Genomic DNA, 13,669 nt, shown 5'->3' on the forward strand with positions numbered 1-13,669 from the left:
AAATTAAGGGCCGAAACTTGCAGGGAATTTTTTTTTCAATGTCTATAACAATATTTTCAAGTGGGAGTGAAAAAAAAAAATAGTCGTTCAAAACGAATCACCCTAGTATATATGCATGACAGCGCCACTAAGAAAGCGGACCGGAAATTTTCGCGGAACATTCGTATACACAATACACGTTTATTTCTATAGTAGTATACGTAAGCGCACGTAACCAATAGGGTAGTGAAGTGTGTAATGTGTAATGATTAATTTTATGGTGTATGGTGTATAATATAAAAAAATAATGTTCATATCGATTTCAAGATCTTGACATTAAAATGAAAGTAACTAGAAAATAATGCGGGATTTCAAAAAACTTTATCAGAGATAATTTGCAAAAAATGGATCCCGGAAAAAATAGAAGTAAAAAAAACAATTGTTTATTCAAAAATATCTTTAGAAATTAATTAACATCTTTATTAATTTAGTAACAAACATTTTCATATTTGTAAGACTTATAAATGTTGATCTTTATAACTCAACTAATTATCAATATGAAAAATTGATTTTCAAGTACACAGTTTCAACTTATCATTAAAATAAATAAACATCATTAATTGATTCAACAACTTAATTCACTCTTTCATGAATAACACTAGATACAGACTCTACACAGAAAAAAAGGATGTTTTGGCGCGAAAAATTTTATCTCGCTCTAAGAAAATTTTTACTTGACCTAAGAAGTTTGTCGCATTATGAATCGAAAACAAAAATTATCTTGGGGCGAGAAAGAATTTTTTGAGGTGAGAAAAAATTTTCTTGCACCAAGAAATCTTTTTTTTCTGTATAAGTAACACGCGATATCCGGATACTGATTATTTACATATTCAAAAATAATCTTCAATCGCTCGCGTCTAGATGCTGCACCGTATGCCTTTATACAGTTTTTGCAGTAGAGTACTTCACTTTACGATAAAATATCACAGACTTGCCATTTTTACGGTAAATTACCGCATTGACTGCAAATTTGCGGTAAAAATACCGGGCTTTTGCTCCAAAAAATCTTATATTTCACTAAAGAACCGTATTTTAATGCAAAAACCCATAATTCTTCCGAATACCGTAAATTAATGCAAATTATGGTAATTTTCGTAATTCGAATCCTTCAGGAAAATCATTACAAACTTAAACTAATTTAATTCACTTCCTGTCTTAATACATAACTAAAACTTTTAATTATCAATTAACTCATCAGCTATCAATTGTATAAAAAAAATTCTTAGGGACATTTTTATAGTAAATTAAATTTAAAAAAAAAAAGTATCCTTAGCATTTTGTTGTAAATCCCTTCCGTTAGTCCACAATATTTAAATTTGAAATTCAAATTTTATTATCCTGATTAACAAGAAAAAAAAAAAACTCTTATCTGATTAATTTGTATCCATTTATAGTCGACTCCATATTTAATTAATAAATAATGCAGTAATTAAAACATATAAATATGTAAGTATGAATAGTTAACATTTAAACATAATTACGAATAAATTACAGTCAATTTAAATAATAAAAATTTTTAATAAAACGCGCAAGCGTAAATACAAATTTCTTTTTTTTTCATCTAATCTTCCCTCCCTCTTCCACCCACTCGATCCTTCAACACTTTGTTGATTTATTTCAAATCCAGATGATTTCATATTTAATATTATCGTTAGTACAATTTTACTTTCAAGATTGACAAGATCAGAAAAAAAAATTAATTAATTAAAAAAAAAATTTCCAAGTGCAATAAAATTTAAAAATAAAATAAAAATGAATAAAAATAAAGAATTAACGAGTTTTGATAATTATCCATTAAATTTATCGACAAATACGGAAATTGACAGTAAAAGTGAATTAAATAAATCTGGAGAAGAAATAAATGATGAATTAATTAATCAAAGTAAAGAAGAAACAGGTAAAATTAAAGGACGAGTTAAAGAAGACAAAGAAAAAGAAAAAGAGGAAGTGGAATTAAATATATTTACGTATAAATTTAAAAAAAATTTTTCAACGCATGTAAGTATTATATTTGTTGATTAATTACTAGATAATTAATTATAAAATTATAATAATTAGAAAGGTTCGGAAGAAAAAAATTGTGAAGAAAAAATTGTAAAAATTTTACCAAATAAATTAGAAAAAAAACACTCGCTATCAATTGTGGACGCGATTGTTTCGATTTTGGTAATTGGGCCTCTTGTTATTGGGCATTGGAGAGGTGTTTGGACGCTGATGGATTTCTACCAATTACCGTAAGTGGTTTTTGTTAATTGCTTATGTAACAGAGGAAATTTTGCACATATATTTTTTGTAGAAAACGAAATTCTCTACAAAATTGGTTCTTTAAATTTTTTTATAGGATTGATGTTTTGTAAGATATTCACCAATGAATTTTTTTTTAAATTTACAAAATTTATTTTATTTATAACTTTTATTTTTATCATTAATTTAATGAAGTACTACAATAATAAATAATCAAAGATGACATTGATTTATGATAAGTATCGTAAAAAAATAATCGATATTCAGTAATTGCTTTTTGTTTAATGAGATATAAAATAATCGATTTTCAAAGATATTAAGTATATTTAAAAAAATGTGAATGGAATTCTTTTTTTTTTTCAATTTTTACTTTCACTAAAACACTCGAAATCTCAAAAAAAAATTCTCAATTTTTTTTCTGTAAAAAACTTCAAAATTTTTATCCGAATTTCGACCCAAAATTTTTGATAAAAATTTTGTTTTTGCCAAAAAAAAAAAATTATTGCATATTTTACTCAAAACTTTGAGCTTTGAAATATTTTTTATTTCATCTGATTCCATAAATTAAAACCCGAATTACGTAAATTTGAATTTTCCGTTTCAGATTTTCAGGACTAATTTGTTTTATAATCGGGACAGGATTGCACCTAAAATTTGTTTTGTTACGCGAACTATTTCATTATCAATTCGCGGTTATTTGGCGCGATTCAAATCCAATTGGACGCGCTGGCTACCATTTGATTCGATTATTATACACGTATATATTCAGCGTGACTTGCAACATGCAGTGGCGTGGCGGATGGATTGTCTTGAATTCAATCATGGGTGAAAACGATTGGTAATAATCAATAAGTAACTAATCGATTATTATTATTAGAAACTATGAGTCATTAAGAAAAAAGTAATAATAGTACTTTCTTTATTAAAAGGTCCATTTCAGCAGTGACTATTTTATTTATCGTCATACTTTTGGTCCTTCGATCCAGTAGAAATTTATTGGCGCCGCCGTTTATTATTGTCGCAGACATACCAAACTATATATTTAAATTTCCTACGAGGTATCGTAAGGTAAGTGCTTTATGTTTGTTATTTAAATGGGTATAAAAAAAAATTAAATAAGTAAATTGATAAAAAATTGAGTGTAACGACAGACCAAGGTGAGAAGATTGTTGAAACTCGAGCTTAATTGAGTGACAAAAAGCGTCTGATTATTATTGTTATACAAAGACACGGGTTTTTATCGACAGGAAATGCCACTCATTATTTTTCAAGGTGTTTTATTATTTAAAAACCTTTTTTTTATTTTGCTATTAAATTGATTTTTTTACTTTTTTTATTTATAAATATTTTATCACAGAAACTTACCAAGATATCTTTCAAACTATGGATTTTGCAATGAATTTCAATGAATACTTTTTTATAGATAATTTAATTCTCTACAATCAAGTATTCATGTTGATTTTACGTAGGGGGGAGGGGGGATAAGAAGGAAATACTAAGATTTCGAGGACTCAAATACGATGAATACTTTTTTTTTAATAATATTCAGAATAAATAGAAAAAATTTCCAGCTGACTTTACGAAAAAAAATTCACTTTTGTGGGCAAAATAGGGTACCCTCTGAAAAGGTGAAAAAAAATTTCTGGATATTAAATAAAATTTTTTCAAAATAATTTACGTAAGAAAAATAACATTTCACAAAATTATTGGATACAATAAATGAAAAAAAAATTTTAATAGTTTTTATCATAAAACAACTCTGCTTAAAAAATCCAATAGATTCTTGTAGCTGTATGTATAAGACCCTATTCGCTCTGAGTGAAGCCATGGTAGGGGAAATTAAATCGACTGAAGCGTTTGCAGTGGTTACTTTCGGCGTTACGAGAGGCTATTATTACTAAATTATAATTAAATAAATATTTATATATTACATCTAGATAACTATTTAATCAATTATTTTTCATTTTGATTTTTTCCTTAGTATTATTTTTTGACTTTGATATGAATTTCAAACAACTTAACCCAAATGTTTACTGCATTATTTTTTATTTTTTATCATTATACTTACTTGTTGTTGATTCGTTTAACTAAAAAACAAAACTGTAATTACTATAAAACTGTCACATATTTTTTATAACTTTTATTTTTACTATTATTTATAATATTTATTTATTTTTATGTTTCTTGCTATTGACATACGTATAAAAACATACTCTGACAGCCTCCCGTAGTTCATATTTTGTCTGGCGCTGCAGTCACACTCATAGCGAATACTTAACTATAGCACTTCTCATAGAACTCATTCATTCTTATAAAATCTCCATGGGAATTTATGAGAATCTATTGGATTCTATGACATTTTCTAAACAGGGAAAAGTCATTGATATTTTTCGACTAACACCTGATTTTTGAGGGTAACATGTTTTTCCCCTCCCCCGCCCCTATTTCTTATAATTTTAAAAATATGGACGATCCAAATTTCAAAATAATGAAATTTTCGATTTCTTTGTAAATAAATAAATCTTCTATTCAAAATATCTTTTAAACTATCAATTTTTCAGAAAATTTTACAGAATACTTTTTTACAGAAAATTAAATTCTCTAAAAAAAATTATTCCACAAAAATTGCCCTATCTCTCATATTTTCGGTGATATCTCTATTCCAATGGCCATAACCTCAAATAATTTATTTACCGACCCACTCAATTTCTATCGGCAACAGAAGTGATCTTCAGTTACCGACTTTCGACGCAATTACCCTCCGATGATGGGTTAAAGACCTGCCTTACCGAGTCCGGTAAATTTGAATAATAAATAATCTTAGTCCGTCAGATAAGATAAAAAGAGAGGATTATTTAAAATAAATGATAACTGCGTGTGCGTTAATTAACTAGTAAGGGATTTCGTGGTGCTGGTGGGAGATTTAAATCGTAATTAAAGATACAATGAAGGGGAACGTCTCTCAGTATCTCACTTGTTACAACAATTTTATAAATAATGTCCATCTCCCTCTATAAATATTTTTTTTCCCGGTGTGTATTAACTCCAGTGTAACGAGTATCTGTACTTGTAGTTAGTAATAGTAATAGTAACAGTAATAATATTGCGTATGTGAGTACACGAATAATGACAATCCATTGACACATACATTTATACCCGGTACTACTACTAAAGTTAGTGTTTAAGATGAATATGAGTATTAGTATTAGTACTAGTATTGGTTGTAGCCCCGTGGTAGCTTGGTACGGTTAAGCCTGATAAAAGATAGCACTTGCCGAAGGGATCCAGTACTCATTCACTCGTTGCTCGACCTGGTTACCAATACCCAATTGTTTCAAAATCAAAATCATTTTTTTTATTTTTTTTTTTTTTAAACATTTTTTTTTTTTTTAACGGAGGGAAAAAATTATTGTGAATGTGAAGTGTTTAAATTTAAAAAAAATTAAATTTATTTTTAAAAAATTGTAATTTTAAAAATGATAATTTATTGGAAAAAAAAAATTTTGAGTAATGGAAATTAAAATTATTTGAGTGTAATTAAAGTAATTAACAAATTTATAATTGTTATTTTGTAAATAAATAAAAAAAATATTTTTAGATTTTATGAGTAATTTAAGAGGAGTGTAATTATTTGTAATAGAAATTTTTTGATAATTTTTAATGTTAAGTTACTGAAAAGTGAGTCAAGTAAGAAGTAATTTTGTTAATTAATTAATTGGTTTTGATTTAATTACACCACAGAAGTGTAATTTTTATTAGTCATGGGTATAAATTTGTAAATACTCATTTTTTTTATTACTAGAGTAATTAGGCAATGAAATTTTTTTAAATTTTTCAGAGTAATTACGAATTACTCGGAAAAAATTACAAGTGTAATTTTTCAAAAAAAAACTCAAAAGTTTAATTTATAATTACTTTGAGTAATTAAATTTTTAAATGTAATTATTTATATAAAAAATAAAAAGTGTAATTAGTAATTACTATATAATTACACCCAGGTGTAATTTTCTACATAAAAATTTTTCATTGCTTAATAAATTACATTAAAGTAATTACTAATTACTCCGAAAAATTTTACTTAAGAGTAATATTATAATAAAAAAAAGTTACGAAACTGTAATGAAAAAATTACATCCGAGTGTAATTATTAATTGCTCAAAAAAATTACCAATGAATTGTTGAAAACAAAAATAAAACAAATTACACTCCCACAAAAAAAATAAATTCAAATGTCTAAACAACCGACTCACTTAAATCACTTAATCCTGTTTGAAGAAGACAATAAAAAATGATAGACGTATCTAAATTGCTCAAAAAAATTATAATCGCAATTAAAATTTCTTAGTTATTACTAAAAAAAATTTTAAAATAACAATGGAATTTTTTAATTAATTAATCCAATAATAAAACAAAATATTAATTGATAATAAATAAAATAAATAAATTGTTGAATAAATTGGGAAATGAGCTTTGATGAGCAAGACTGGAGAATGGTCGAATTACGAACAACGACAACTGGAGTGTCATCAGTGACCCGGGACCATCGTCCTGTGACCCAGCGTTACAATCTTCATTACTCAGTGCTGACAATATTGGACGCAATATTTTCAGCATTTGTCGCAGCACCAGCAGTAGTTGGCTACTGGAGAGGAACTTGGAGTCTTAGTGATACTTATATTTATCCAGAAGACCCATTTTGGAGCAACGCGACCTCAATGATTCTCGGCTATGGTGGTTTATTTTTTTTTAATGTAATACAACATTTTTTAAATGACTTTTTACATCCTGACAAACACCGACTGTTGTATTATTTCGGGTCGCGGATCTATACCGCGATATTCGGTTTCTGCTGCGTCAATGCCTGGCGAGGAGGCTGGCACGTTTTGCATCTTTACACTGAGCAAAATCCTAATACTGTTATTGCTACCACTGCAGTAGCACTGATAGCACTAGGTCTGATGAAAGGAATCAGAAATATTTCGGCGCCACCTTTTTCACTCAGTCTTGACTCCCATCCCGGATACTTTGAAGTCCCGACAATGTTTAGAATCGACGTAAGTTCATGTTTTATCACAAACTATTAGAGATACATCGAAAAGTTCTAATACTTTTTTGTAGGAAATTTTGTCCTCTAAAAGTTTTGTCTCTTTGTAATTTTTTGTAAAATTGATAGTTTATCAGATAATCGTAATTAATCATTGAAATAATTGTGGGAAACTTTTAGTGAATTATTTTCTTTTTGTTTGAACTGCTGATATCTTTCAAAATATTAAATATATATAAAAAATCACATATATATTTTTTGTAGAAAATTTAACAATCTACAAAAAAGTAAACAGTGAAATTTTCCGTAGAATCAATAGTTTAGAAGATATTAGCAAAGATACCGGTGAAATGGTGATAAGATATTAAATCTTAATGTAAATTTATGAAAACAATAATATTGTGATAAATACTGGGGAAATACATTAACTAATCAGTCATAGTATCACATTGTAATTTATTATTATTGTTATATTTGTAAAATTAATGTCGTCCATTAGACTTCAGTCAAATTTATCATGTTTATATTTTACTTTTTTATCGTTAATCTGATTGTGATCTGGCGTTTAAATAAAATCCTATCTAATCTACTATTTTTAATTGTCTGTTGTAATTAAATTAAAATTTATAAATTTATTTACAAGAAAAAAATCACGGCTATTTTATTTTATTTATTAACTTTATTTAAATTGCAGAATACAAGAGATTGGACCCTGTACGTTCTGGACTGCGCATTCAGTGTGGGAATCGTCGGGACTCTGGTGGTATTTGTATGGCGGGGAATATGGGTCCTATTGGACTTGCATTTATTTCCAGATAATCGTGAATACTCATCAATTTGTTCTCTGGTAATTTAATTTCAAATTTATATCACAAGTTTTTATATTTTTCAAATTTTACGCGGGCTTTTAGTGACAATTTTAAAAAGTTGACGGACATTTTGAAATCACCGCCATTTCGTTGTCGATATTATTTTTAATCCAGATAATATAAATTTCTTAATAAAACCAGTACTTGTGATCGAGTGGATAACCCTCTTGTCTTCGAACTCAAGCACTGGCCAGGCTCAGGTTCGAATCCCACAGAGAGCAAATGAATTATTTTTCACAAGTTGATATAATGCATTGACCTGTGGGATTCGTTCCATGGAGCCACCAGACTGTCACCTGTCTGCATTCTTGCCCACTAAAAACACTCCGTGATTGCAAAAAAAATATGGAAACAGAAATGGGAACAGATAGCTAATAATGAAGTTATATGGAATAGAAAAAGAAAAAAAATGGCCAGGAAACATAGTCCGAAAAAGTTTACAGTAGTTTGTTAAAAATATATATAAAATATTTATTCAAAGAAAATAGGAACTTTAAATTGCTTGCAACGTAACCTAAAGACTATGTAATGTAAAATATGTAAAGAATAAAAACTGTAGAAAATGGAAGTTATACAGTTAAGATTGCAACAATTAAAATAAATAAAAAATATAATTATATAAATTTCTTCATTTTTTATCTTCAAAATTAAATTTTGGTATTTTTAAAATTTTTATCTTGTAGTTTATTCGACGTGAATTTAACAATGAAAGTGATGGAAAATTTTAATTTTCATTTAAAAAAAAAAATAATTCAAGGCTTAAAATAGTATATATGTTATTTTTATTAGTAGTAACTGAAGAATTCTTTTTTTAAATTTTACGCGGGCTTCTTGTAAATTTTTAAAATCGTTGTCGGACATTTTGAAAGCACCGCCATTTTGTTGTAAATATTATCGTAATCCCAGAGAATACTTATGTCATTTTGCACACCTCGAACGCGAAGCGGAGAGGTAGTGCTCTACTGTCACGAAATTTTGTTATCTTCAAAATTAAGTTTTAGTATTTGAATAAATTTTATCTTGTAGTTTATTAAATTCTGCGTAAATTACACTATGTAAGTATAGAAAAATTTGAATCTAAATTGTGCAAAAAAATAGTTTGAGGCTCGGAAGAAAAAAATATGTAACTATAGAAAAATAATAAATATATATATGTTATTTGTATGACTGATTTTGTGAGTAAGTGACTAAAGAATTATTTTTTAAATTTTACGCGGGCTTCCAGTAAAAATTTAAAAACGTTGACGGACATTTTGAATTCACCGCCATTTTGGTGTAGATATTCTTTAAAACCCAGGTACTATTCAAATGTCACTCTTCCATCATCAAAATTAAATTTACTATTCAAGAAAATTTTATCCTGTAGTTTATTAAATTCTGCGTAAATTTCACTATTTAAGTATTAAAAAATTTGAATTTTAATTGTAGAAAAAAAATGATTTAAGGCTCGAAAACAAAACATATACACCTAGAGAAAAATGATAAATATATATGTGTTATTTGTATGACTGATTTTATGAGTAAGTGACTGAAGAATCGATTATATAATTGAATATTCTCCAATCATACAATTGTAAAGGCACACGTACTGACCCGTATATTATTTTACTCCCAGTACTTAAAATTGTTTGTACTAGGTCATAGATTTTTTTTATTAAATAACTTTATAGAGTAATTTCCAGTTTAAAAATTGCTGAGTCTAAAAAAGAATGAAATCTCAGTAATTAAAAATCAAAATTACTGGCGGTAATTTTAAAAATTTATTTATTTTTGAAGCCACATTAAATGCGACACGTGACATTACTTTATGTTGTACGATAATACCAACCGGAAGACACCCACGTGCCAGAAAATAACTCAGAGAGTATTTTAATAGATTCTTCCGGATAGGGCATAAATTTCATGTATTAAAAAAATTTTAGCATAAAAATATAAAAAAAAAACTAACAAGTATTTTTTAAAAATCACTAAAATTTTTTTCCACGACTTTTAAAAATTAAATATCTTTTAATTTATCAAAGATATGTTAATTATCACCAATAACTTTTTAAAGGAAATTCAATTCTCTGTAAATTTTGTCCCTGCAAATTTTTTCGTACCACTGATATTTTATTAAATATTTAAAATTAAAGTCTACTGCAATTACGTCAACTAAAAATTTATTATTTTCCATACTTAAACTGCTTATATCTCGGTCCCCATTACAAATATGAAAATTTTCACTGATTTATTTTTGATAGGAAATTGAATTTCCTAAAAATTTGATCTCTTTATATTTTTTAATACAATCGATAGTTTAAGAGATATCAGTAAAAAAAGTAAAAATATTATAAATAATAATTTTTTAATTTTTTTCGCGGGAATATTTAAAAAAAATAAGTGATTCACTGATGAATAAAGTGTTAAAAAAATCGTATATTTTAAGTTAAGAGCAAAGGAGATTACTTGGATATATAAAAGCAAGGTTTACTGAGATGATTAAGTAATAGAGATCATTTAAGTAGGTTAATTCACTACTGGATTCTTGTATATCTCCTCGATTATCATCCTCCTCCTCTCTTCTTCTCTTTATCTATCTCCTCTATTCTCTTTGCAATAAACTTCCATCTCTTTCTTGTTATGTTATGTTATGTATTTAGCCATTACTGTATAGAGAACTATTAACTTTATGAATGGACGCATTGAACTTGATCCAGTGCACTTGACCGAGCGTCAATGTCTTCAAGGTTCAATCTCTCGAAAATTCTCGCAGCAGTCAACAAAACTCTCTCCTTTTTTTTTTATCATCATTTTTATTCCGCATTGATTTTATAAATTTATCGTAAATCTTTAATCGCCGATATCTATCGTACTTTTGAAGATACAGTAATCATTGTAATGAAATTTTTTGTAGGAAATTTAATTCTCTACAACAAAGTAATCAATCATTTTTTTTGCCAGATTCATATTTTTAATGATAATCATGATTTAAGATTAAGAAAATTAAATTACTGATTTATATAAATTATTATCGGTCACTTTTACTGGCGATAACTTTTTAAATATTTGAGATAATGAAATTTTTATAGAATACTTTTTTTTATAAAATTCAATTATCTATAAAAAAGTATTCTGCTATTTTCATTGTAAATTCAATAGTTTAAGAGATATTTGTAATTAAAGTATAGTTGGTACTTGTTTCAGATAATTGGATATGTGATAGTTGCAGTGACATTTTGTTTGCAACCGGTAATGCGTTACGCTTGTAGCAGATTACAAGGACTAGCGAGACTATTGGCAGCAGATGCATTTTTACTGCTGAGTTTCATTGGAACTGTTAATGTGTGGAGAGGAATTTGGAGTATGCTGGACTTGTGGTTCATTCCAGAGGATCCAGAACTCTCGTGTTGGATTACACACGTCGGCTGTTTTGTGTTTTTAGGATTACTAAATTGTAGTAACTCTATTTTGGTACGAGGAGTTTATATTGATGCTGAAGAAGAGGAAGGACGGTGTGTTATCTTCCCATGTCATTATTTGCGATTATTTTTCAAGGTAAATTAAATTGAAAAATTATTTTTTTTTTTCATTTTCTTGTAGAAATCTTTACGCTGAGTTAAATGAGTACCCACATCACTATATTTAAAAAAAAAAAAAATAAAATTTTTTTTAATTTAATGAGTGGAATTTTAGGAAATTTTGTAATTTTTTATTTAATAGATACTTTGATTCTGAGTTTAACGATTACACACATGCTCATACTTTGACCAACAGAAGTTAAAATAAAAAATAAAAAAAAAAATTATAATTTTGAAAATTTAATTAGTGGAATTTTAGGGAAATTTGCCATTTTTCTATAACAGATACTTTGATTCTGAGTTAAACGAGTACCCACATGCCCATACTTTAACCAATAGAAGTTAAAATACAAAAAAAAATGATAATTTTTTAAATTTGATTAGTGGAATTTTTTGAAAATTTGTAATTTTTATTTAATAAATATCTTGATTCTGAGTTAAACGAGTACCCACATGCCCATACTTTAACCAATAGAAGTTAAAATACAAAAAAAAATGATAATTTTTTAAATTTGATTAGTGGAATTTTTTGAAAATTTGTAATTTTTATTTAATAAATATCTTGATTCTGAGTTAAACGAGTACCCACATGCCCATACTTTGACCAACAAGTAAAAATAAAAAAAAATAATAATTTTTCAGGTTGAACGCGAAAAGAAAGAAGCACGGCGTCGAAATCTAGTGAACATATCCCGCGACTACGCTTGCAATGACAACAACGGAAAAGACATAGAAAGTGGAGCACTTATAAACTGTACAACCCTTCCGACAGTGATACCTTCCCAAGATCCCCAGGGGTAAAAAAAAAAAAATTCAAAAAAGAAAAACAAAAAATGTTTTAAAAACTGAAAGTGAAGTGAGTGTAAATATCAAGTGAGGTCACAAGTGTGTGAAATGGATTTTTTCATTTTACGTAAGCTAATAATTTACAAATTAACTAAAAAAAATATATATATAATACATATCTTATATATTTATTGTTAGAAATTTGATGAGTCATGTATATAAAAAAATTCTTTAACTTAATATTAATAAATATAAAAATGATAAAAATTTGAGTAAAAAAAATGAAACAAAAATTGAACCTTGAATAATAATGACAATTATTCGACACAAAATGAAGTACAGATAATAATGTGGAAGTAAATTTAACCGTAACCTTCTTCGTGTCTTGTCCTCCCCAGTATCCTGAGTAGTTTTTTTGTTGTTGTACGAACAATTATTTAAAGTTTACCGTTCGGTAATTATTAATTAAGTAAGAGTTGATGGTATAACAATAGATGAATAGGGAAGTGTTTAAAAATATAATGCAAATGACTATTAACAACTGACCTCGTGCCCTGTTTTTAATAGACTCAAACAATGACACTGAAATTTACCTACTCAATTTTTTCTTATATTATTACTGTTTTTTTACCGGCCTTCAAATTTAAATGAATTTAAAAATTTTATTTTTAAATTTAGCGCCATTTTAAAATTAAAATTTTTTTTATTTCGGGGCTGATAACTTGAAAGAGCTCGAGATGCTGAGTAGGATGAGTGGTCACATGACTATGTTTAAACGAGAAGTTTTTGAGCTGCAAAATTACGCTGGGCGCCGCGGGGCAAAATTTAAGTGCGGGTAAAAAACATAATTTGGAAAGTTATTATTATTTGATATGGAATTTTATGGTTCCTAGTATGTGTTTCTAGATTATTTAACCACTAGGACACTAAGAATTTTGAAAACCAGGTAATCGAAATTTTTGGGCGCCATTTTTAAATTTTAGATTTTTTAAATATTGAAGGTGATAACTTTCTAGAGCTCACGATTCTGAGTAAAATGAGTGGTCACATCACCATATTTGAACGAGGAGTTTTTGAACCGTAAAATTACGCTAGAAGTCGCGGGGCAAAATTTCAGCGTGGATTAAAAT

At 27.4% G+C, this 13,669-nt stretch overlaps 2 protein-coding genes across 2 annotated transcripts; both read left to right on the top strand.

Annotated features, from left to right (window-relative positions):
- Positions 1-3,347, top strand: LOC130673961 (uncharacterized). Its single transcript, XM_057479173.1, has 5 exons — positions 1-405; positions 1,713-2,037; positions 2,098-2,273; positions 2,888-3,135; positions 3,213-3,347. The coding sequence occupies exons 2-4, from the start codon at positions 1,792-1,794 to the stop codon at positions 3,123-3,125; spliced, it is 660 nt and encodes a 219-aa protein (XP_057335156.1). The 5' UTR covers positions 1-405; positions 1,713-1,791; the 3' UTR covers positions 3,126-3,135; positions 3,213-3,347.
- A 2,899-nt stretch (positions 3,348-6,246) lies between these two features.
- Positions 6,247-12,801, top strand: LOC130673960 (uncharacterized). The gene is made up of 4 exons (XM_057479172.1): positions 6,247-7,337; positions 8,022-8,174; positions 11,380-11,730; positions 12,396-12,801. Exons 1-4 carry the CDS (start codon positions 6,747-6,749, stop codon positions 12,552-12,554), a joined length of 1,254 nt encoding a protein of 417 aa, XP_057335155.1. The 5' UTR covers positions 6,247-6,746; the 3' UTR covers positions 12,555-12,801.
- Positions 12,802-13,669: the final 868 nt, after the last annotated feature.

Source organism: Microplitis mediator, chromosome 8 (genome assembly GCF_029852145.1).
Source record: "Microplitis mediator isolate UGA2020A chromosome 8, iyMicMedi2.1, whole genome shotgun sequence".
Lineage (NCBI taxonomy): Eukaryota > Metazoa > Arthropoda > Insecta > Hymenoptera > Braconidae > Microplitis > Microplitis mediator.

Excerpts from the sequence above, each read along its gene's own strand:
- LOC130673961 (XM_057479173.1), top strand. The coding sequence starts at position 1,792 with ATGAATAAAAATAAAGAATTAACGAGTTTTGATAATTATCCATTAAAT. Across the intron at positions 2,038-2,097 it reads AAAAAAATTTTTCAACGCAT|AAAGGTTCGGAAGAAAAAAA; the intron begins GTAAGTATTATA and ends TATAATAATTAG. Across the intron at positions 2,274-2,887 it reads ATGGATTTCTACCAATTACC|ATTTTCAGGACTAATTTGTT; the intron begins GTAAGTGGTTTT and ends TTTCCGTTTCAG.
- LOC130673960 (XM_057479172.1), top strand. The coding sequence starts at position 6,747 with ATGAGCTTTGATGAGCAAGACTGGAGAATGGTCGAATTACGAACAACG. Across the intron at positions 7,338-8,021 it reads CGACAATGTTTAGAATCGAC|AATACAAGAGATTGGACCCT; the intron begins GTAAGTTCATGT and ends TTTAAATTGCAG. Across the intron at positions 11,731-12,395 it reads ATTTGCGATTATTTTTCAAG|GTTGAACGCGAAAAGAAAGA; the intron begins GTAAATTAAATT and ends ATAATTTTTCAG.